Here is a 24,278-nt window from a genome sequence, read left to right on the forward strand (position 1 = left end):
TAAAATACAGAAGTGCCTGTTACAGGGCTAGTTCTTGGTTGACCAATATATAACAACAAAAAAGGGTAGTTTTCTGCACCGCTAAGAAACAACAAGTTAGTGTGTGATGTCCTGCTGTTCAATAAAGGCACCTATCCACGTCCTTCTGTCCTGATCCTTTTAAGAGCCTAATCCAGAATATCACACCCTGTATAACTGCATTGCTGTCAATCATGGCTGAACATTTATGATTGACAGTATTAGACGCCTACTTATTATAGGCAAATAATAAAAAGAAAATCTCATTTTCTGCAAGGTGAAACTTTAAAAGTGCGACAGTTCCTAAAGCTCCATTGTTTACCTCACATGACTTGTCAAAACTAAAGGAAGAAGAGTCGCGTCTAGGCTTCATTTTTGGATGGTCAATCAGCCTCGGCTGATGCTGATATCAGAGTAAACAGACTTCTGTTTTCATTAATGAGCCAAAAACATGGTGGTCACTCGAATGGAAAAGGAGGCTATTCAGTTAGAGTTTCCATCTGTTGTGCTGCTGCTGCTGCACTTTTGTTTAACTGATGGAGCAGTTCCTGAACTGCGCATATACAGTACATGCTGATAAAGAATGCATAGCTACCTGCATTATTAAACAGCCACATAAGGCATTCATGAATATCAAATGCTCAATATGAATATTTAGATGGTAGCTTGGTAGTGAACGGTTCCCTTCATTGTTTGGTGTGTTGATGGGTGGTCACAGAGTTGTGGCAAATTGAGTTTAAATAGGTGTTTACCAGTTCAGCCGAGGGGTCCTGTGCTGCTTTTGAAGAGATCAGAAGTGACTCATGAATATATTAGTCACTTCTGACTAAGTGATAGCGGCAGATTATTTCTGTCGCTATAATCGGTTTAATAACGGTCATATGTGCATATTTTTCTTAGATTTGTATCTTTTTTTGACCAATCTGGACACAATTTTTATTATATGCTATTTGGATTGGAAAGCTCAAATTTCATGAGATCTCACTGTTTTGGGGACGCCTCCGGCTCATGCTTGGTGGTGTGCAATAACCTAACTGTCTTCTATTTTCCATTTTGCCTTTGCAGAGGTCTCAATATGGCCTGACTGAAAGTAGGCAATGTGAGATCACTAATTGGTTTCCGGACTCTACATTTTTATACCTTAACATTTTTGTTTTGGCTGCTGTACCACAGGGTAGAGTGGCTGCTTATCAACTAATGCTAGCAGGCATGGTTAGCAAACTGCATCCATAAATTGCACTGGTGCCAAGTGCAAACACAGAAACCTGCTATTTAGTGCCAACTACCAAACTAAAACAAAAACGAAAAACTGGAGAGCAGAATATTCTGGAGAATAGAATATTTTAACAAAAGCTGTTTGAAAAAAGAATATTTCAAACAGCTGGCAGCACATCTGGTGGCTAGAACTGTTGCCTCACAGTAAGAAGGTTCTGGTTTGAATCCACCTCTGTGTGGAGTTTGCATGTTCTGCCTTCATGGGTTCTCCCTGGATACTCCCACAGTCCAAAAACATGCACGGAGTTAGGTTAGCTGGTGATTCTAAAGTGACCACAGATGTACATATGAGTGTGAATTATAGTCTCTCTGTGTTAGCCATGCAGCAGACTGGTGAACCTTGCCTCTTGACCTAGCCGGGATAGGCTCCATCCTATGGTGAATTGGATAAGCAGATGAAAATGAATGGATGTTCCAAAAAGGCACAAACACAGTTGAGAGGTCGAGCTCTATGATGGGAATTAACAGAACGGAGGCTGGAGATAGCAAGCAGAGTCTATTAAAACAGCCACAGCCTTAAATATAAGCTTTAACAGTGTCCAGCCTGGTGAATTGTGAAAAACAACCACCGCCATACAACCAGCAAATTAGCTATAGAAACCAAAACTGTTATTCATACAAGACTGTACATGCTAATCTAAAGGCTATAGTTGGGTATTTTGATGTGAGAGTGTCTGGGAACTGACTCGCTTTTGAAACCAGCCTCGAGTGGCCACAGATGAACTGTCATTTTGGCCACTCTGGCTTCATTTAGCTGCCCTGGAAGTTGTTGCCTGGTCTAGTATGTGAGAGAGTGCAAAACCTCATGGTGTTCACCTGTCGAGAGGGGAGAGAAAAGGTAGGAGGGAGTGTTAAGAAAAATCCCTTACAATAAACTTGTCTCTGGAAATGGCTGCCCCTCCCTGTTCTGGTAGGTTCCTCCTGTTAAAGGAAGTCTTTCCTCCCTACTGTTGCCAAGGTGTCGTCTGATTGTTGCTGTCTTTTTCTCTATTATTATTGTAGGGTCTTTAGCTTACAATATAAAGCCCCTTAAGGCGACTGTTGTTATTTGACAATATATACAAATAAAATGGAAGTGGATATACAGATAATAAGATAATAAATATCTGTATTTTACAGTTTACACCTTCATTTCCCAAAATATTCCCCATTCATAAAATTGAAGCTCTGAAGTTCTTACTTGACTTCGCTCTCCTGAATCCTCTCCTCATCCAGGTCTTCGATAAACTTCTCCCCCTTCATCCAATAGATGAGTGGACTGACGTCTCCACTGTATCCAAAGAACGCTCTGCACGTCAAGTTAACTGGACTTCCTGTGGGAGACGAGAGAAGGAGTCACCTGATAAAAATGTTACAAATGTTAGCCCTGAGATACTGATGACTGTCGAAGGGTCTGCCCTAGACAGTGTCCTCTAAATAAGTAAATAAGTACATAAATAAATAAAAATAAGAGATCAGAGTGTTCCTTTACAATTATGGTGGATAGAAATACCCACAAGATATGATATCTGATGCCTGACTTACAGAACCTATTCTCTCCTTTTCACCCTCCGAAACACTCCACGACAGCCTTGCTATCCCCATCAGTTCCTAAACTGTTCCTCACTCTCCTGAGGTGCCATCTTAAACCACACTCAACCGTTTTTAAATTCCCCGACACCCTCTTAAACTTATAAACGCGCTCTTGAACCCTCTTTCATGCCAACTTTGTAACACCACTGTACCTTCACAAAAGCTCTTTACCCTCCTCCAAAGCTCCCTTCTCTGTCAGATCCCACTTTTACATTTACATCGCTGTATTTTGCAGGAAGTATTTTGGAAATGTTTAAACACCACAGTGCGGTACGGCTGTTAAGGAGGAGGTGGCTTGTGCTGGTAATGAATGCAAAACTCACAATTCAAACCGCACAGCCTAAGCAGGAGTTCAAATTGCACATTATCGACTCAATTATACTTGTATTGCTGCGATAAGAGGATATGCCCTTATGGGTCTGTGGAAGCAGACTGTGCCTAAGTCAGCCTTCATTCATATTTCATACAACTAACATGCAGCTTTCGGTGTGAATCAGAAAATAAAAGGTGTTTATTCTCTCTGGCAAAAATCCGTGCTACAGCGCAGTGGCTTGATTGCACCCAAATTCCTTTTTAAGTGCTCAGCAGTGCACGGTAATGGTGGTTGTTTCATAACCATTATCACCATTTGGGTGCAAGCAACTTCCAAGAAGTGAAAACCTGTGAATTACTGCCAGACAACCTAACCTATCAAGACTGGAAGAGGTTGGCCCTGTTAGATACCATGGTCAAAAAAAGAAAAACAAACTTGTGCTTTAAAAGATGCCAAAAATCAACTTTGAAAGAGCAAAAGCACCGACTGACAGAACGAATGTTTGAAGGGGCCTGCACATAAGTTTAGAGATAAAGCTTTACATACAAATTAATGCATGAAGTGGAAGTGGCCTTACTTTTATCACCTAGGAACAATAATCTCATTATGAGGGCTGTCAGTGAGCCCGCTGTCATTCCAAGGGCATCAGATGCTTAGCCAAAGCTGCTGGCATCTCAAAGAAGTGGTGATAACACTGAAACCTGCCTCACTTCCAGCTCCATATGAATGCTTGGATGAGACACCTTGTCATTACACTGAAACGCATTGGGTACTCTTAAGCATCGTCTTTCCAGTATGCAATCTTATCGATAAAAAGGGTATTTTTGACCACAGAGGACCACAAGCCAGTTCACTCCTACTGCTGGTTGCAAGATAAATGGAGCAGGGTTGTGTCATGAAGGCCTGAGTTAACACTGACCACCATTGGTGGTGTTGATTAGCTGGGTGCTGCGGGGGTCATCTTAGGGGGTCATTGTATTGTTGGGGTTTCCTTCTTATTGTTGTAGGGTCTTTTTATTACAATATACTCTTCTTGTGATTTGGTGCTACATTAAAAAAACCTCTTTCTTACATGGGTATTCTAACATAACGGCTTAGAGCTTAAGGAGTTAAATATCTTAAAATGCTGACCAACTGGGAAATGAAATAAATCCATATCCATAAGAACCAAAGCTGTAGAAAGCACAAAAATTGAAGCACATGTAAAAGTTTAACAAGGCTGAAAACAGGAAGAGAAAAAGCTTCCAACACCTCAGGTAATTTTTCTGTACAAACAGGCAGCGTGATATACAGATCGACTTCCTGGGATGATCAGGGTCACGCACAGAAGACCCATATCAAGCCTCGTCTTTCACATCAGCAGGAGTTCCTCTCTCTGCATTGCTTCACTTTCTACATCCTCTGTGACTGGAAGCAGATAAACCACTTTAAAACCCGTTTTCTCTTCTCTGCTCGGGATTAGAGACCTCTCACTCTTCTTTCACGCTAATCATATGTATGCCGCAACCGACGGCATATCCGTGAATCAGTGCCCTGTGCTGCGACGGTGGGGGGGAGAAGAACCACCTCATCAAAGTTGGAGAATGACTCTAATGCATAAAAAAGTGGCAGCTGATCAAGGAGGCTCCACCAGTTGTGTGTCCAGGAAGGCAAAAAGGTGATTCAGCATCTCTTCATTAGCTCTCCGTGCTCATTGGCCTGTGGCGAGGACTCAGAAGTCTGTGAGATGGGAGATAACTGTGGCGTATAATTGGGTACTTGCTAGTTCAAAGATAAAGGGATTTTATTTTACCAAGGCCTGCTCTAATTTGGCCCTCTAGTGCAGTCTAGTGCACTGAGATGATAGCTAAAGCGTTAACAGGGAAAATCTGGCTTGGAGATGCAGAAAAGGCCCTGAATTTGAGGTGTGTGTGTGTGCGTGTGTGGAGGCTGGGAGGAGGCAGTTTTGCATTTTGTCTCACGGCTCAAAAAAAAGAAAAAAAAGAAAAAGAAAAGTTGTCCACAGCTGAAAGATAAGGCTTGTGTGTGCGTGTGTGTGAGAGAGAGTGCGAAAATGAAAGAGACAGAGAAAATGAGTTTTGGGGATGGTGGGATCTGTCCTGGACCACACAGACACACACACGCACACACTTTCAGACACATTGCAACACTTCTCAATTCCACTAGGGGTCTCTGTGGTGTTACAAAGGAGGTGGGCTGGTGTGTGCAGTAGCAGCAAATAAAACAACAAAAACAAGAAAAAAAAGACCCTAAACACACCATTTTGACAGGTGCAGAGAACAGTAAAAGGAAACACGGTTCCTCTCTTTCTTTTTTTTGCCACCTTTGATGTCAAGAGGCTTCACCCATAGATTCGAACAGCATATTGTGTTGTAGCGTCGACAGCTAGACTGCTGTGCAGACACCAGTCACAGTGTCATTCTCTAAGACTCACTCCAAGGGAGCTCCTCGTGCATATGGCTGCGTGTTATTCCCTTAACGATGCCGTGCTAATTTGTGCCGGTGTAGTTGCGAGCAGCTAAAGGCTGCAGAGAAGGAAGTAATGTGCTCAGTCTGGGAAATGCACAAATGGCCATGCAGGGATTTAAGCTTACTGATTTTAACATTCAAATCCCAACCTCTGGTCTTGGTCAGGGGGGTAAAGTGAGTCTTAATGCGATTGTCTCTCCTCTCTTATCTCTCTGAGCCTCCAGAGCATCTCTCTCAGTCGCTGTGGCTGCAGGACGGAGACGTCAGCAAAGATTCCCGTGGCAAAGGAGACAGACTTGAAGCTGTGGAAGCGTGAGTCGCCAAAGAAGAATACAGGGAAAAGGAGCGGGGATGTATGCATTTCTACATCTCTGACATTAAAGAAAGTGGAAATATGAGGAAAAAAGACAGCTAGAAAAAGTTTGAAAGAGGAATCCCACACATGGGAGAACTGAAAGACTTCCTACACTGAGTGAATAGAGCATTGTACTGCCCTTGTGTGCTGACGATTACACATCACTACATCTGCATGCAGTGCGTGCACCATCCATGTCGACTTAATCTACCAGCGTTTCCCATTCAGATCCTAACAATCAAGCTCTTGAGTAGGGAAGCCTTTGTTTTCTTTATTCCTTCGCTTTTAACAGCCTTGAATAAATTGCAGCTAGCGGTAAAATACTTCAGAGGGAAGGGGCTAAGCTTTTCAGTACTCGTGATCTGAACAGCACTGAAGACGCGTACGGCATACAGAAGGTTTAATGTTTGTGGCGAGATGAAAAGCCATTTGGAAGCTTGCAATTTAAGACAACGTTATACATAAACAGCAAATTTTCAAATTACTGCTAATACACACAGCTTTCAGATCTTGGCAAAATTGCTTTAATGCAATATTTATGTTAACAGAAATCAGCTGCAGTAGGAAAGACTGCTTCAAGATTTGAAGCTAATTCATGAATTCTGAGTAGCAACAATAACAACAACTTCTTGCAAAGTGTGCTCAGCAGGTTGATGGTCATAAAGTGGGGCCTTCCTGTGCAGAGTTTACATGTGCCCTCTGTGCCTGAGTGGGCACTCCCACAGTCCAAAGACATGCATGTTAGGCAAACTGCTGACTCTAAACTGGCCATGGACGTGAGTTAGAAAAACGTGCTTGAAGTGAAAACACAAAAGTGCTGCTCGAATGTAAAATATGACTCAGAAGTTAAGCCTAAGACAGACTAGAAAAGCACTAAATGACTGGAAGCACATAACATCACCAACAACATCTTTGCAAAATGTCAGGGTGTTATTTTGACTTTAGTGGAAATTTCTTTTCTCCCCAGTTTCTCTGGTTGCTGACTTGTTCTCTCTGCTCTGATGAATTCACCTTCAATGCAACTCAACATAAAATAACTTGAAGATTGCCCCGTGGAGGAGAAGGATAGAAGGACAGTTATCTTGACTGAGAAAAAGGCCAGAAATTGAATAAGCTGATAATTGATGGTTTAATGGGGTTTTCCCAGATTCAGCAGGCCGTCTGGGCCCTATGTTCATGAGAATGATCTTTCACCGAACTTCCACATTCTAGCGTTCCCGGCATCATTTTTTAAAACACACTGGGTACCCGTTATGGTCCAGGCTAGTCTGACTTCAATCCGGTTGTTCAGTCTGACGTCACTAGCCGTGTCTGGACCTAAACTCCGCTGCAGGTCCATATATCAAACGATCACTATGGCATTACTGAGAGTTGAAAAACTGTCTAAAGTCTTTCATCTTTAATAAAATGATCAGCGTTCTGCTCTACCAGGTGTAACAATTGAGTTTAACATCCAGGCATCCATGAAAATGGAATTTATGACATTTAACGGAGTTAGAAGTTAGCAGGAAGTTAGCTCGCTAGCTTCTATCTAAATACAATATAGCATGTCCTGACTGCGGGGTTTTGGAAACAAATTAGAACGTACAGCTCTGTTATCACTTCCAACATAAATGAAGACAGAAAACTAAACAGCAGTGACGTTTGTAGGGTTACTGAAGTTTGGCTAGCTGGTATATAATGATGTGCTACGTGACCGCTAGCGACACAGCTATGTTAGCAAAATATAAACAAGCTAACTTTTTTTCCACTCGATAAAAGTTAACGTGAGTGTTCTCGGTGGTCAGGAACAAATGTAATCGCATGGCAGGATGCTGTAAAAGGACCAAACTTCAGCCAGGAGAACAACTGAGATAATCCATCCACAATACGAGGTTAGTCATTCATATACTGCTGCATGGGCTGGGCTGTAGTTACATCCTAAGGTTTTAAAAACTGAGCTTAAATAAATGATTAGCGGTAATAAAAGCCGAGGGAGTTCCTGACTGTTTTAGGAGCTTTTTGAGATCAAATAGAAGAAAATACATAACATTAAACATGTTAACAACACAAAAGCCATATTAAATGCAGACTACTTTAGGCCCGGAAGTAGGATTCGTCGTATCATCACTGAACAACCGGATAGAAGCACTTTACCATGACACTGGGTAGGACTTGAGTATGTGGCTACCGAAAAAATGGAGAAGTTTGTTCTGGAGGGGAAACCATGAAAGGGACATAGTGTGTTAAAATTAGGATGCCAAGTGGTCCTGGTCAAACATCCATTTGTGGCCAGTCGGGAGTAGAAGCTCTGAAAACTTTAAGCATTGCCTTCATCATCTGCTCGAGTGCTGTGTTCAGGCAGTAAAGGGTTACAGTAGTGACAGAGGCCTGTAATTGCGGCGGCTGGGTACCCACTCACATCAGCGTTGCCAGATGTGGCGGTTTAATTGTCTCTCTGTTCAGCATTCACTTTGCTTTGCTTATTACAGCCTAAGCCTCTCCAATCATGCATTTTAAGGCAGCCATTGACTGTGCTTTATTCGGTAGTCATTTAGTTATGTTCCCCCTCGCGTATGGTCAATCTCTTGTTATTCATACTTAGCACTGCACCTCATTATCACTAAGCAGGCAAACTGCCGCTGCCGTTTCCACTAATTAATGCAGGTGAAGCAGATATCAAGAGACATAATACAATGTTTGCGCTGTTTTCCTGAACTTTATAAGCATGTTAACATGTGGCAATCGTAATAGGAAATGCTCGGTGATGTGTTGTGAAATTACAATTTTCTCGGATCGGTGTTACTTTTGGCGGGGACGAGCCGTGTCTGGAAATTAAATAAGGTAATATGGCTGAATATTACCGGGGAGTGGGAAACAAACAGGCTGGGGGTTGGGTTAATAACAAGTCCAATTCAAGCCTTGTGGAACACAGCATGACATTTGCAAAGTTCAACACCCACTCTCTGCATTGATGTTCTCATAATACAACGTACTTTAGCACAAAAGCAGCACCTATTATTGCCGCCCAGTCCAGCAGAATCATTACCAACGTTAAACCCTGCGTTGCTTATAATCTTGTGGAGAAGTCACAGTTGAATTCTCTTAATGAAAAGCTCATTAGACATTAATGAAACACTTAAAGGGTACTTCACAAAACATTAGAGAAATGCCATATTGAATGGAGGAAGTGAGGTTTTACAACAATTAGAAAAGCATCAGATGTTGACAGCAGTTGCCATGTCAACTATGAAGCAGATGCTATTTTTGCTAATGGTTATGTGAGGCATTGTGAAGTGTTTTCTTTGAGGCGTAATGGTTTTTCTTTGCTTTGCATCAGTTAGTGCTGTTGTTTCTTTCCTAAACGCCACTTAGGTTTCTGAGTTGGGATGCACCCGCTTTGCTGCTGACTCAAATACATCTCTTTAATCCAAAAGAAAAAAACCAAAACAAAGCACAGAAGCATTAGTTAAAACCCACGTCTTCTTGCCCATCATGATTTTTGGTTGTCAAAATAGATTTTCAAACTCAATACCAACATTTGGGTAAATGCTCAATGTACAATATCATTTTCACAGGAAGAGATTTCTCAAAATTAAGATGACAAAATTACCGGTTGGTGCAAATGTATTCAGCTATACGTTTTGTTTATTTCCTTTGTTTCTGGTGACTTGGCGCCATATTTTCTCGGTGGTCCAAAAAACGTTTTGTGGACTTTTTTTCAGCTTCATTTTGGGATTTTAAGAGAAAAATAACACTTTTTAACACAAATACTTTTGTTTTCCTCCAGCATTACATTTATCATTTTGTAATTTGCCATAGCCAGTAGCTGCTACCTTGAAGACCAGATTACACTTGGACACAACATGAGACCCGAGCTGAGCAGTCATTTCTTATATGTTTCTTTGTTTGCCTTAAGTCCTTGGCAATTAATAGTTATATTAATAGTAATTGCTTCACAATAAAGTAAATTATTCACCAATGACTCTTCGCAGTTAGAAACTTAAGCCACCTGTGCCTGAGTGGACCCCAGTGGACTTGCAGACATGACAAATATAATCCAGGCTTAGTAATAACTCAACAGACGCTAATGTTAACCTGTGTGCTAGCTATGTTAACATTTGTAACTGTTTGATAATACTTCAATCATGTCTGAACGGGAGCTTTCCTAACCCCGTACAATAAATACGAGTGTGTTGGCAACAGGGTTGTCCAAGTTTCTTTTATAATGATAATAATAATGGATTGGATTTATATAGCGCTTTTCAAGGCACCCAAAGCGCTTTACAATGCCACTATTCATTCACTCTCACATTCACACACTGGTGGAGGCAAGCTACGGTTGTAGCCACAGCTGCCCTGGGGCAGGCTGACAGAAGCGAGGCTGCCATATCGCGCCATCGGCCCCTCTGGCCAACACCAGTAGGCAGTTTAAGGCAGTTGTGGTATTGTTTTGGTGTTCAGCTGCTAGTGAGAGGAGGGGCTGTGTCAGGGGGGAAACAGCACCGTCGTATGAGTGCTATTGCAAATGAGTAATAGAAATTTTTTGTGTCACTTTGTATCTGAGGATCATTTTTTTACCGACAGCCCTACTCAGTGCATTTGTATGATAGCTATCTACTGAAATGTCATAGCACTTTAGAATTGATGTTATTGAAACGTAACATAATTGGTTCTGGTGATAATTTGAAGTCCTGAGATTTAAAAACAAAAAACAAAAACGCTTATCTCATGGTGACACAGCAGCGACTGGATAACAGCAGGACCTGGATGGTCACTGGGGTTTAGTACAGGGCTACGCAGACCAAAGAGGGACATCTAGAGGAACCCTCAGTGGCTTCATGTATTTATGGCTAAAGAGAGGAATAAAAAAAGTAGAAAGTGTGGTTGAGATGGAAGTGAAAGACACAGATACACAATGGAACATAGAGTGATAGCACTGAACTGAATGTTCCTCAAGACCTTGCTGGGTCACCTTTCAAGCATGCCCATACCCCAAGCATTCCCATTTCATCAGTGGAGCTCCCCGTGGTTCGATGCTCAGGCTGAATCCACTTTTACCAAAAGCAGTGCTTTCAATGATTTTCTTTTCTTTCCTTAACTATTGTCCCCGGCACCCAGTATGTTCTCTGCCTGCAGTCGGCATGGAGCCTTTCCTGACTGCAAACCAAATCTACTCCTGCTGAAGAGAGGGTCTCTGCTGAAAAAGTCTCAGCCAGCCTCCATCCAGCCTTGCTTATGTTCACTTGAATTTGCTTGTTAATAAATGTTATGACTCATGGCAGTTGCATGGCTGACTTTCAGGAGCTGCTGAATTTATCAAATACTATTTCTAGCCCCGGTCTGGCTCATTCCTGACAAATTACAGTGTAGCATGGTGTTACTCACACCTACACACTCTTAAACAAGCCAGTGACACTCCCAGTGAAAGGAGTCTCTCCATGTAAATAAACCTCCAAACTTCAGCTTGCATTCCTTGTGCTGCAGGCGTCTTTAGCACTGCCAATATCATGCTCCTGGGGTGCAATCGGAATAAACAGTATCATTCTAGAAATGTCCACATGATATGAAAATGAGTAGCAGGCATGACGGATGATTGTTACACTGCTAAAAAGGTTCAACTTGAATCTTAAGCAACACAGCGTAAGGATAATATTCACAACTATAATGCAGTTTGAAACTTATTTAGGTTGCCTGTTTTCTTAGTTTTCATGGGCTGTTATTTTATTTTTTAAATTTACAGTGAGTTATCACTAGAGTTACAACATGTTTAGTCCATCCATCCTCATCTGACATTTATAATCTTGGAAATAAAGTTTAAGATCATAGTTACAATTCTGGCTCTTCATGCCACCACAACAGACGTGAAGTGAAACAGAATCAATACGCAACTGAAACACAGAATCTGAGCTTTAATTCAGTGACTGTAATAAAGATATTTTTGCATTAACTACTTATGAATTACAACCATTTTTTCTAACATGATTTTCAAGATACTATGTTAAAAAATCTCTAAGGTTGACGTTCAGCAGACAGATCAACAAACTGACTCCAGCAGTAGATACACCAGCCACAATTTTTCTTTGACCAAAAAGGATGGGTATTAACTGCAGTAACAGTGTCCATCTCCTGTGGGGAAGCTTTCAACAAGATTTTGGAACAAGGCTTCAGGGATTTGTTCCCATCCAACCACAAGAGCATTAGTGAGGGAAGGAACTGGTGTTGGGTGATAAGACCTGGCTGGCAGTTGGATTTCTAGTTCATTTAACAAATTTTGGATGAGCTTGTGTAATTCAAAGAATGGTATGTAACTGTGTGCTGGATGAAGATTTTCCTAAATCAAAACCAGGGAAAATTTGCCCTTTTTACTGCATGTTGGGGGTTCACCAAAGCATTTATTGGTTAGACCTTATTGCAGCATAGTCCTTGTCTCCTAAACCATCAGTAAAAAAAAGAAGAATCTAGTCCCTAAATGGTCCAGTGGAGCAAACTCACCAGCAAGATCAAGACAGCTTACTGTGCTCAGTGAGCAGGAGAGAGACTGAGACAGAGAGAGAGAAAGAGTAGTGAGTGGAGAGCAAGGGAGCATAGCTATATCCATACCCTCTCCTGGGTGTCCATGTAATGAGAACAGGACACAGCAGAGTGGTTGGGACTGCAGGTGATTTTCCTAGTGTTACAGGATGAACTGCATTGGATATCTGCAGCACACGTGCGCTGAATGAGCAAGGAAGTCCATGCAGCAACTTAACTAAGGGCCAACGTGAAGCGAAAGAGTGGAACATTTTTAAAAAAGAAAAAAAAAAATCATCAGACGGGGAAGCAGCTGTTAACTTATCGTCCTAAATCGAGCTGCAAAGGTAGGGGTGGGGGGTGGAGACAGTGTTGGTGGGTTTGGAAATCATTGCATCACATTTCTCAGGGGAGAGGTGGGAAAAGTAGAGGAGCGGGTTTACACGGTGGGAGTGTTGCGTTAAAGTGGTAGGAATGCATGTACTGAGATGTTCCAGCAAATATACATGTGGAAATGAGATGTTGGTACTGCAGTGCACTTTTCTTCAGTTTTATCACCTATTCTTAGACAAAAGGAGAACATTTTGTTTTCTTTCACGCCAGAAGCCTTCATTTCAAAGGAATATTTTTACAGTTCATTAAAGCGGCGCAAATCATTACTAACAATAACATTTATCAGAAATTTATTTACTCGTATGTTTAGAAGTTTTAAAAGCCATTGTTAATAAATTGGAAATGCATTGCTAATCAAACTTCAGCCACCCGCTATTTCATTGTTAACAATGAAACCGTTATGTCGGCAATAATGAAAATAATAGAGTCAACTCGTTAAGTAATTTGATATTGCCCTGTATTTGTACTTAGTAATCTTGCTGAAATCAAACAATATGTCATTAAAGTGCAGACTTTCAGCTTTAATTTAAGGGATCTGAAGAGCTGGATTGGACGACTGACTAAAATAGTCTCACGCCTACGTGACGCCTGTTCCCCTGTTAGCCCATAAAGTTGAGCAGATAAAAGATTTGAGGTTTTTAATTTTATTTTTTTCCTAACCATTTAGTCACCTTTGTCTTTATTCTTTTTCTTGCATCTTGTGGTATGTCTTAGAAATAAGCACATTTCACTCATGAGTGAAGAATCAGGAGAACAATATGACTGAGTGAGTGAGCAGGAAGAACAATCTAATAACCTATGACAGAGTCTATAAGTCAAAGGTAGCCTTTAATATACTGGCCTGTTATTAAATGCATAAAACAAAATACACAGCAAATAAGCAAGAAAATGTATTTTCTTAATATACTCTGCAGGAAGAATGTTGAAGGAAAGGTTAAAGCTCTGCTGAGAGCGGGCATCATCTACACAGCATCCTGCTGTTTTCTCCCCGTCCATCATGTTCACAAAAAAAAGAGCTCTGTGCACATTTTGTATTATTTGTATGTTGCCATGTTGCTATCCTCCCTATTTGCATGAACATATGGAAGGAAACAAATTCATGTTCACCTTGTTCAAAAAGGGCATGTTGGGATTCTGGGCTGCATGGCCACAACTGTCATGCTTGAAACAATATAAAGCTGATAATGTGTATTAAAAAGCCTCTGCGGATCCATCTGTGTGCATTTCCAAAAGATTGGCGCGAGCATCTGGGGACGACAAAATGTCAGTACGATGGTACAAATGTGCCATGAAAAAAGGCGACGAAAGTTCTCCCTGGGGGCGCTGGTGCGTCTGGTTGAGTGATGCATTTGCAAAATCAAGGATTCTAATGTTTTAAGGTCATGTAGGTCATCTAGCCGTGATTGCTGAATGTCAGATCACCACTGGAATAAAATCAGTCTTGTGAATCGCTCAAACAAATAACCTTTGAGGAGCACTCTCCAATGACCTGGTCTACATGGAAAATAACTTTTAATGCTATTCATACAGAATAGCCTCATACAGTCCATAGTGCTGGTGATTCAGACACACATCTGAGCTCCCACGGTGGATAGTCAAATTGACTTGCTTGTTGTCACCCAGGACTCTTGCTGCTGAATATTTTCTTTATAAAGACATGACCATGCTTTAGCTAGTATTATACTGTAAGGCAGTGGGGCTCAAACATTACCTGTCAGAGTGAGAAACTGTGTCTGTCTGTACTCAATTCAAACTGGATTTCTTTGTTGGTTTTCAGTTTTACTTGTATAAATGCCCACCACCAATAACCATCGGTATGAAAAGGGAAAGAAAAAAAAAAAGAATCCTTGGACACTGCTAGCATGGGGGGCCCACACAAACGCAAAGCAGGAGATGAAGCATAGCTGAATATGTTTCCAAACCAACTTCATTCTAAGCCAAAGACTAGAAGATATGGTGAAGCATATCTTCCCTTTGGCTTCACCTGCACAAGTGTGGAGGTAGGTCTCCCCTGCATTATTGGTTTTCCCTGCGTCGTTGTTTTTAAACCCATTTTGCACAGAGAGGCATTTTTTGAAAAATGTATTGATAGCAATGTTGAATATAATTACACAGAGAAAAAATAAAACTACAAGTAAAATAATCACACCGTGACGCCTCTGCCTTTGTAAATGGAGGGACAGTAACTGCGTGTGTAAGCGTGTAAAACCTGCAGATAGTCAGATTAACAGTATTTTGTCTCTATCTGCCATCCTGCAATTCATCTCATGTAAACAATAATGTGGCGCACAGCGTGACGTGAAAAAAGGCACATACCATTGACGTTGCGTGACGAACTCTGTATTCCTCGTCCACGCATAAACGCAAAAAAGGAGTTTTAAAAAGTCAAATCAAAGACCAAAGGTCCAAACGCACAGAAACAGCTGCGTTTTCAAAAATACCCGTGCAGGTGTGCGTAGCGTAAAAGAGTTAGTAATTTATTTTATTACTACCTGTAATTTATTACAGATTACTTGTATTTGCTTAATTGTTTACTAAATGTTTGAGGTGTGAAATAAACCGCAATGGAGTTTGAAAACAAAATATGGGTGTTTGTGGTTGGAGGATGCGTTTGTGCGGGGGGAACATTTTTCTTCTAAAACAAAGGGGGGCCCAGCAAAAAAAGTGTGGGAACCACTGCTTTAAGTTAGTATTGTCTGTCCAAACCTTTTCAGCTTCTCATGAATCTTAAGAGAAACTATAATTGTTAGTTGATGTACTTTAGCTAACCTGGCCATACTAACCATGGCTACTGCAGAGGAAGTCTAAAATACTTGTAGCACTCGTTCAGAGTCACTGCTTTGAGAAGTGCACATACGGGTCAGCGCTATGATGTGGACTACAAAAAACCCAACAAAAAACAGCTAAATGTACTAATTTAAAAAAATGTATTTAAAAACAAATTTACTCAACAAAATGACCCTAAATTCCCTTTCATTTTACTGCAATGTTGCTTCATAGGACACCGCAGAACATGCGGATAAGTGCTATTTTCTTTGCTGAGAGAAGCAGTGTCGGACGGAGTTTGCTGTGACTCCATTTAATTTAAGTTTCTTCTTTATCAAGGCAAGCATCTCTGTAATCCAAAGCTGTTTCCTCTCTGATCCTCTGTGCCAGACTGGTTACCGGCTGACTGCTGAAACCATGAATCTGTGGTGTCCCGATGTCTGTGAAGTTTGTATTCACCACTACCCAGGCGTCGCTTTATTATCCCCGCTCTTCCCTTCTAAAGGTGACATTTGTCTAACTGTTCAGTCCCTCTAAGACGCAGTTTGGGACCTATTCAGCTTTATAGTCCCGCTTTACAGTAGGTGTGCCCAGAATTTAGAATTCAGATAAGAAATGGCACATCTTGGAACTGCCGGGCACTTAAAGCTTCTTGCCATCCATTTAATTAAAAACAATGCAATAAATTACAAGCAACCCTATCAAGATGTGGGAGAGAGAGAAGAGGAAGTAGGTGGAAGCAAGGTAAATTATGACCTTAAGTCGGAAAACATTTTAAAGAGGGATATCATAATGTGTGCATAAATTTAAGGGTGCGAGTGCTGATCTGCCAGTCTGCTCTGTGACCCTCAAATAGATGCATATTTCATGCTGTAAATACCACAGAAATGCAAATATCTGCATGTATGATGGATGAGAAAATCATCTCAACACGTGTGGTCTGGAATAGTGGCGTATTTCACAGTCATAGCATCTGCTGACCCTTTACTTGATGCAGTGATGGTACAGAATAATGACAAAGATGAAGATGTGACAGGAATATTACCCCTGCAGTGCAAAAGATGGCAAAAGCATTTCTGTTTGGCAGTCTTATCCAACACCACAGTTTTGTGATCCAGACTTGTCACCAAAAACGCCTTTATCAACGTTTGCAGCCACCAAGTTTCACAAAAATAAAATAAAATAAAATACTGACAAACATCTGCTATAATCTGTAAACAAGCAGGCGCATTTGGGCTTATTCGCCTCATCCACTATCAGACTAGTAGCTTCTGTACTGTAAAGATCTAAGCAGTGCTTGTATAATCCACCGTGTCATCACTGATAATCCACAAAATATCTCAAATACTGTATCAGCAGGATTTCCAATAAAATTAGAAGCAATACAGCACATGACAAGCTCTGCTCAATCCCAAATAATCAGTTCAGATGAGGCATAGAGAGCAAAATAGAAAGAATGTCAGATATTTGTGTTTCAGGAGTGAGTGGTTTTGCTAGTGGGACTGAAGATAACTATTTTATATGTCAAGGTAAATTTAGAAATCATATACATAGATATCACTAACTTCCAGAGTCACTTTTCTGCTGCGGTTATATATAAATATTAAAGACATGACAATTGGTTTTTGCAGCATTAATCCACAGACGTTGATAAAAACCCAGGATGGGGCTGCACGATTCTGGTAAAGACACAATTATTTGTCAGGTTATACGTTAATTTTGAAATTACTGTTTTTACTGCACTGTCGTGTAAACAGAATCCTGCTTTCACATCTTTGTTAGGTTCTTTGTTAAACCTCTTTTTTACTAGCAAAAGTTAATATTGCTTTTAGCATTGGAAAGATTGTGCTAACCAAGCTAGCTATCCAACACGTTCTCACTCCCAAAGCGTAACATTTTACAAATCGTCGGTATGTTATGCTTCCGGGCACCCAATACATCCCTGTATTACGAGATCGGAAAGATGAGGAGACATGAGAACCGTTTGGCATGAATCTACACATGTGCGTTTATTTGACTTAAATCGCTTTGGAAAACACTAACGTCATTAAAGTGGTGGTTAAGGTTAGCGATAAGGTTATGGTTAGGGCTGGAATACATGATTGGAAAGTCTATTACCGCGGGACAGTCGTTCTACTGGATTTCATCCACAACCCGGCGCGTAGCATAGGGACGCGAAAGGTGACCTTCTGCGTTCCCGTGGAACGCCTCAGGACGTGACAAATCGTCGGTATATTACGGAGGGCTAAACTAGCATCAGCTGACGGCTCCCCTGTTCTGCCTTCTAATCCAATTATTTTCATGTCTTCAAACACCCAAGATGCCGAGCCAAAATGCCAAACTCAAGGATCCAAAACAGTGGTCTGCAGACCAATGTAGGACATCAAAGCGACTCTACCTGTATATTTTCATACAGTTCATTTGTAATGAGATCTGGATATTTCCCCTTTTGATGTAATAGGCATGGTTTTATTGAGCTTAGGCCTCAGTCACAGAGGCCTAGCCCTTAGCCCTCATGTGGTGCATTTCACTTTGAAATACCTGAATAATGTGCTTAATACACAACTCTTTGAATACACGATGTTTAAATGTTAAATAGGGTTTTACATTTAGACCTAAAACTGGTTAACCGACAAATAAGTAAAGCTAAAAAGCAAGGGGACACGAGCAGAACTGAGGTTAGTGCACACGTGTGTTTTTGTATGGACTGGAAATGATGAATCTGCGGCACAGTAAGTGTGATGCAGTGTTTACATGACTGCATTAGTCTTATCATAGTCTATCCTGACTGCCATACTTGCGTGCTTATATTCGTCTGTGTGCACGTAGCACGGGTGGGGGTGTATATGAGCAGCATACTGATGAGTTCCCAGCATGGGCAGATCAAATTACACAACCTACTCTCTTTCTTTCTCTTCACTTTCAGTCAGTCTTGGCTGCTGCCCCGCCTTTACTCTCTCTGCAGGTAAACAACCAGTTATTCCACAGAGGGATGCGTAGAATTTCTGATGGCCTGAGCGCCGTGCTTTGATGAGAGGATACCTATCAGATGCTCCTGCATATTCCCCTGGCAGACCTTCATTTGCCTAAATACACACTGGAAGTTTTCACCAGGGACTTGAGTTAATCTGACTTTATGAGTCTGGAAACATCAACACAAGTGTTATATTAAATAAAAATGTTACTTATTAAAAATTATAGCGTGTTCAGTTGATAGAGATTTTATGGGAATATTAATTTGAACTAGATGAAACACTGAAGTTAATTTAGGAAACATGGCAGTACATGTTGTTGTTATTAGTTTATTATACCATCTATGAGCACAGAAATACTATGACTAGCAGGGAAGAAGAACTCCCTTTTAACAGGAAGAAACCTCAGGGAGTGCGTGGCTCAGGGAGAGGCTGCCATCTGCTATCTGGTGATGAATATCAAATAATTAAGGCATGATTAAATAATGAATTTATTTGAATAAATCAAAGACAATGCTTTAAATCTAGAGAAAATGTCCTTTTGGTAACGTTAACAGACGCAGTATATGTTTATGTTGTTGAAAGCGACCCTTCTGTCTCACTGAGTCTGCAGGAGAATATGCTTTATAGCCCTGCTGTTAGTGCCACTGGCACAGCTCACTTATATCACTTAGACAAATTGACTCAGAGATAATATATATCAAAACTTTAAGCGAGAGTAGGATAGAGGAAGAAGAAGCAAGAGAGGAAGCGAAAAAGAAAGACTAAGATTCTCTCAGCCACAAATGAATATTGGAGCCAATCCATCTTGTAAATGATGAAATATTTCTCTGGCTAGATAAAAACTTTGATCTGCTGGTGGCAGGAGATGAAAAGTTAGGCGATTGTGGAATTCCATCAAGTAATTTTGGGGATATTTTTTGTTTGAATCAAAGAGACTGAGGGACTGACTTATTGACCGACCAACCTGCAATTCCATCGCTGGGACCAGTGTTGCTAAAATATAGCCTCTGCTCTTTGCTGTAATGTTATTCCAAAATAGAGGTGAAGCACAGAGGGATGGTGCAGGTGAGAGTGAGGTAAAAAAAAAAAACGATCGATAGAGACAGAAGGTGAGAGAAGAAAGAGAATCCATAAAACACAGATTAGGCTTCCTTAACCAGTCTAATACAGAAATCCCACAGAGTCTTTTCCTGCACTGTGACCTGGGATACCAGGAGATTGGTATGGACGCTGGGTACTGACCGGAGAAAATGGTGCCCTGAATGCTGATCGACTTGGTGTGGGGCTGGACACCAGGTCCAGGTCAAATACTTAAAGAGGTGAGGCGCAGCAGGTTTGACTGACCTGCAGTCTGGGGGAAGTGGAGACAGTCAGAGGAGAAAAGTGTGTAGAGCTTTTTTTAAGAGGCGTACTGCAGAACTTAGAAACGATGTAGCATCCAGAGAGATTATGAGTCATGTAGTCTTCAGAGGTTGATAACACTGTGAGCCACAACCATTTTTTTTAATCAATAAATGTGGGGATACATTTTTTGGATGAATTACTTTGTCTATAAAGCAGCACAAATGTGTTAAAAAGTCCTAAAATTTGAATTATTTGCCCAAAGCTAACCATGATAACAAAGAAAAGCCAACACCCATCATGTTACTATACCAGTCCTGTATAGTGGCCTCTAGCTAATAAATCACATTGGAAGCACGTTTCCAGAGATCAAAAGGACGATGTATACATATAAGAAATGAAATGAAAGGGCGTGAAAGTAGCATAATGAAGCCACGAGCTGCATTGTTATGAAGGCCGGGGATGGGGAGCGGTTGGCTTGGGGTTAATCTGAGCCTGGGTAGTGAGGCAGTAATGCCAAGGCTCATGGGGAATTACTGAGGAGATTTGGAGGAAATCTGCTGGCAGCAATTTCCCTGTCGCTTTTATTAGCCTAGATGTGCAATTTGCCGCTGGCTGTTTTAATATGACAGGCTACGTCTTGCTTGTGTTTTTACCCCCCTCTCTTTATCTCAGCGCTCAGCAGAGTGAGAAAAGAATTTATGTCACTATGCGTTTGTTAGATAATACAATACAATACAATACGATACTGTACTTGCCCTCATAGAGCAGTTACTCATTTCCCTAGCCTCCTCAAAATGGGGTCAAGGGTTATGAACAAAGGCTACTGGGGTTAAGCGTCTCTCTTAAGAGCACATTACCAGAGTGAAATCTTTAACTTGTTTTGTGTGGTCAGAAGAAAGTCTCCCTTCTTTGTTTCTAGGCTGCCCTGCTGCTGTGTATGTGTGTGTAGTTTCAACCCATATCTGTACCGACAACACCCACATTCTCCCTCATGCTACAGCCACACTAGGGAAAACAATGGTTAGAGGCCATAGCACAAGCAAAATTATTGCAACTGTGCGCAATTAACATGTGGTGTCCTTTTATATGGCTGCGTTAAAGGTGAGGACAAGGTCTGTGACCACTCTCTGTCAGCTGCTGCCCTAAAAGCAAGGTGATATCAGTCTGCAATCAGTTTGCTATCAATTTGCAATTGAATGGGTTCAAGTTAGTAATGACATGTAATCTGTGTTAATATGGCGATTAACTTTGATAACTCAGAAATTCATATAAACCGAAACTCAAAATAACTATACCTGCATTCACAGTCCAGATAGAACTTTACAGATTTGAAACAAAAACTCAGAAACAGAAAATGACGTAGTTGCTTGAGGACAGTGATTTAACTGCAACCTTGCATATAAGCAGAATACAGCCAGGGTCGAGTCTAATGTCCACTGTCGCAAAGAGTTCAGTCACAGATAAGTTGTCCACATTGGTGCCGATTGATTGATTGATTGGAATGTTTTGGCAATCTATAATATTTGCAAATGGTCTCCAACTGGTCTGAGAGCAATTGCAGACAGTCTGAATTGGACCACAATTGCTTGGAGGCAGATTGGCTCCCACCAGGCAACCTGGAAAATCACCGTGATTAAGAGTGGTTGCCCAGAGATTGAGGATGTTGCACAATCAAACTCTGGGTAACCACTGTTTTAACCTAGTTGCAAGGATCACCCCATAGCAACAGGCTGCACATATACGTAAGCACATATTGCGTATCTTGTTCTCACACTATGACTGTGCGAGACTCTGTGACAGATAAAAAGATGACAAACTGAATATGGTCGATGGAGAAGTGGTCCAGCTAATTGCAAAGGACTGTGGTCAAAATGCAGGTAAAGAAAAAAGCATGGAAGACTGGAATCTAGGTATCCTGGTATGAATGTTTCAGAAATTACATTTAGGACCTGCTGATATGTTAAAACAGTACTTGGTAGGAAAGTCAATAGTTTCAGATAGAGAACCACGCTGGATCTTAATTACTTACTATTGTGTCTTGCTGAGCACTTGGATTCAAGTTTGTTTCATTCAAAGCAAATTAGACACCGAGTGCAGTGAATTATTAGTTACGTGCAAAGATTCAAATGCAGGGAGTGCATGTGCAGAGTCTTTGTTCTGACTGCCATCACTGAAGAAAAGGAGCTTTCTCATACATCCTTGAGTCTCATTAGACCAGCCGATAAACAACAACAACGTTTCATTTTCTACAAAAAAAGACACCCCTCGTATTATTACAAAGGGAAACTACACTGTGAGAAGCACTGCAGGGAAACCGAAGGCTCAGCCAGAACTTGAAGGATAATGTGCAGGAGCTGTGCCAAGACAAGTGGGAGTGAAGGTGGGAGGAAGAGGAGCTTATAGCATTGCGGCATTTCAATCAAGAGCAGCTTTGGGTTCTGATCCTCAGCTGGTCTGTGTAAGTAAGTTAAGGGAGAAAAACGATGAGCAATAAGGATGACATTTTTAGGTGAATCGTGTATTTGTATTCTCTCTTCGTGGACGTTCAGGAAGCTACAAAACATGCGCAACTGTTACAATATGAGGCTGTTTTTGGATAATTTGGTCAACTATGTGGTGTGATCAAAAAGTTTAGAGAGCTCAGCAAATGAGGTGATTCTACAAATTTGCTGAATAGTTAAACATATAGCAGATTTAAAAACTTACAACAACCACAGAAAGGACTGGACTTTAACTCGGCTTTCAACACTGTCAACAAAAGCATTTTGCTGAACTACAGATGGATCTGAGGTTTCTCAACAGTCAACGACAATAAATAGCCAATCCTGGTTTTAAACACAGGGGTCCTACAGGGTTGTGTTATATCTCCCATTTTATCTTCTATTTACAGAAATAATACAACCTGTAATATGGACATTATGACACTTTGCAGACTAAGTGGTCTTGGTGAGTTTCGGACGAACTCTAACAGCCTGGCATCATATTGTCAGGAAGTAAATTTACTCATCACTCTCATTGGTCAGACCTCCTTAGAGCAGAATGTTTCAAAAACCAAGGAGCTGTGCTGCTATCAGAGAGTATAACCTGATGATGCGACTCACGTGTGGTTTCAACCACTAGAGATTAAAGGGCAGGTGGAGGAGCAGGTAGATGCCTTTAGGTACCTGGGCCTTGAGACAGACACAACACTATCCTTTTCCTTGCATTGTGACTATGTTACCAAAAAGGCAGCTTCTCTTTCTCCTGAGAAAACTTGGACGTTTTAACGTAAGCAAAAAGTCTCATTGAATTGGTTCTTACTTAAACAGTCACATCCTGGTACGCCTTTCTTTCTGTCAAAAACAAATCCAAACTGTCACGGGTCATTACACAGGCAAACAAAATAACCAGCGCCACACAGTCGTCACTATCAGATCTTTATATTCAGCCAGTTGGATGTAAAGCTAGGACTATCACTCGTGAATTCCTCAGACCCCTTAACCAACTCATTCAAACTCCTCCCATCAGGCAGGCACTATAGAGTCCCTGCAGTCAGAAATAATATTGTCAAGAAATCACTCATCTCAACTGATGTTAACATGATTAACAATTCACAATGAAGTTTACATGTAGGGATATATGCATGTATGTATATGTGGATGAGCTTTTATGCTTTTATTCCTGTTGTTTACACTGAGAGCTACTTTTAAGACACATTTACACTGCTTTGCAATGGACATTAAAGTTTTCTGTTTCTGAAATCATTAAAAAAAACATGATTTAAATTTGGTAGCTATTTCTATCTCTAAGTCCTCTAAGTGTAAGTCCTGTTGTGTTCCCTTGTACTCTTTGTCTGTATGATGTCTGCCGGATCGCCTTTATGTTGTCAAAAGGGAAGTCCTTTTTTAAGTTCAAGTTTCCAACTGATACCAAACTTTGCATGGTGTAAGGAATTTCAGGAATTTCAGAGAGCAATCTACAAACAGCAGCAGCAGTGGAAGCTGTCGGGACACGTCTGAGAAGATGACCTGAATGTGAGATCGTCCAAAGTTAAAATCAGGTTGTTGATTTTTAGACAACTTTTTGATCATACGTTGTCTAAAAATGCCCAACAGGCCGGCTACTTCTACTTCTTTACAGCTACACAATAAGACATCTTCAGGAGTTGTTTGCTCAGTTTTTCTTTAAAAAATTTCTTTGTTTTGAAACTGTTTTCCACCAAATTAGCATTTCAATTCTGTGTTTCACTCATTTATGCTATTTTTTATTACGTTTAAATGAGCTCTGACTATCATAACAGTGGATGTGGAACCACAAAACTACCGCT

General features: G+C 40.9%; 1 protein-coding gene across 2 annotated transcripts in view; it reads right to left on the minus strand.

Annotated features, from left to right (window-relative positions):
- Positions 1–24,278, minus strand: part of LOC102196907 (interleukin-1 receptor accessory protein-like 1-B) — a 342,277-nt gene that overhangs the window by 45,664 nt on the left and 272,335 nt on the right. For both annotated transcript variants that reach the window (XM_005730958.1, XM_005730957.1), the window contains exon 7: positions 2,474–2,606. In XM_005730958.1, the coding sequence (XP_005731015.1) occupies positions 2,474–2,606 (133 nt within the window). The remainder of the gene's footprint in view (positions 1–2,473; positions 2,607–24,278) is intronic.

Source organism: Pundamilia nyererei, unplaced genomic scaffold, assembly GCF_000239375.1.
Source record: "Pundamilia nyererei isolate P.nyererei 1_Seehausen unplaced genomic scaffold, PunNye1.0 scaffold00040, whole genome shotgun sequence".
In the NCBI taxonomy this organism is placed as follows: Eukaryota; Metazoa; Chordata; class Actinopteri; order Cichliformes; family Cichlidae; genus Pundamilia; species Pundamilia nyererei.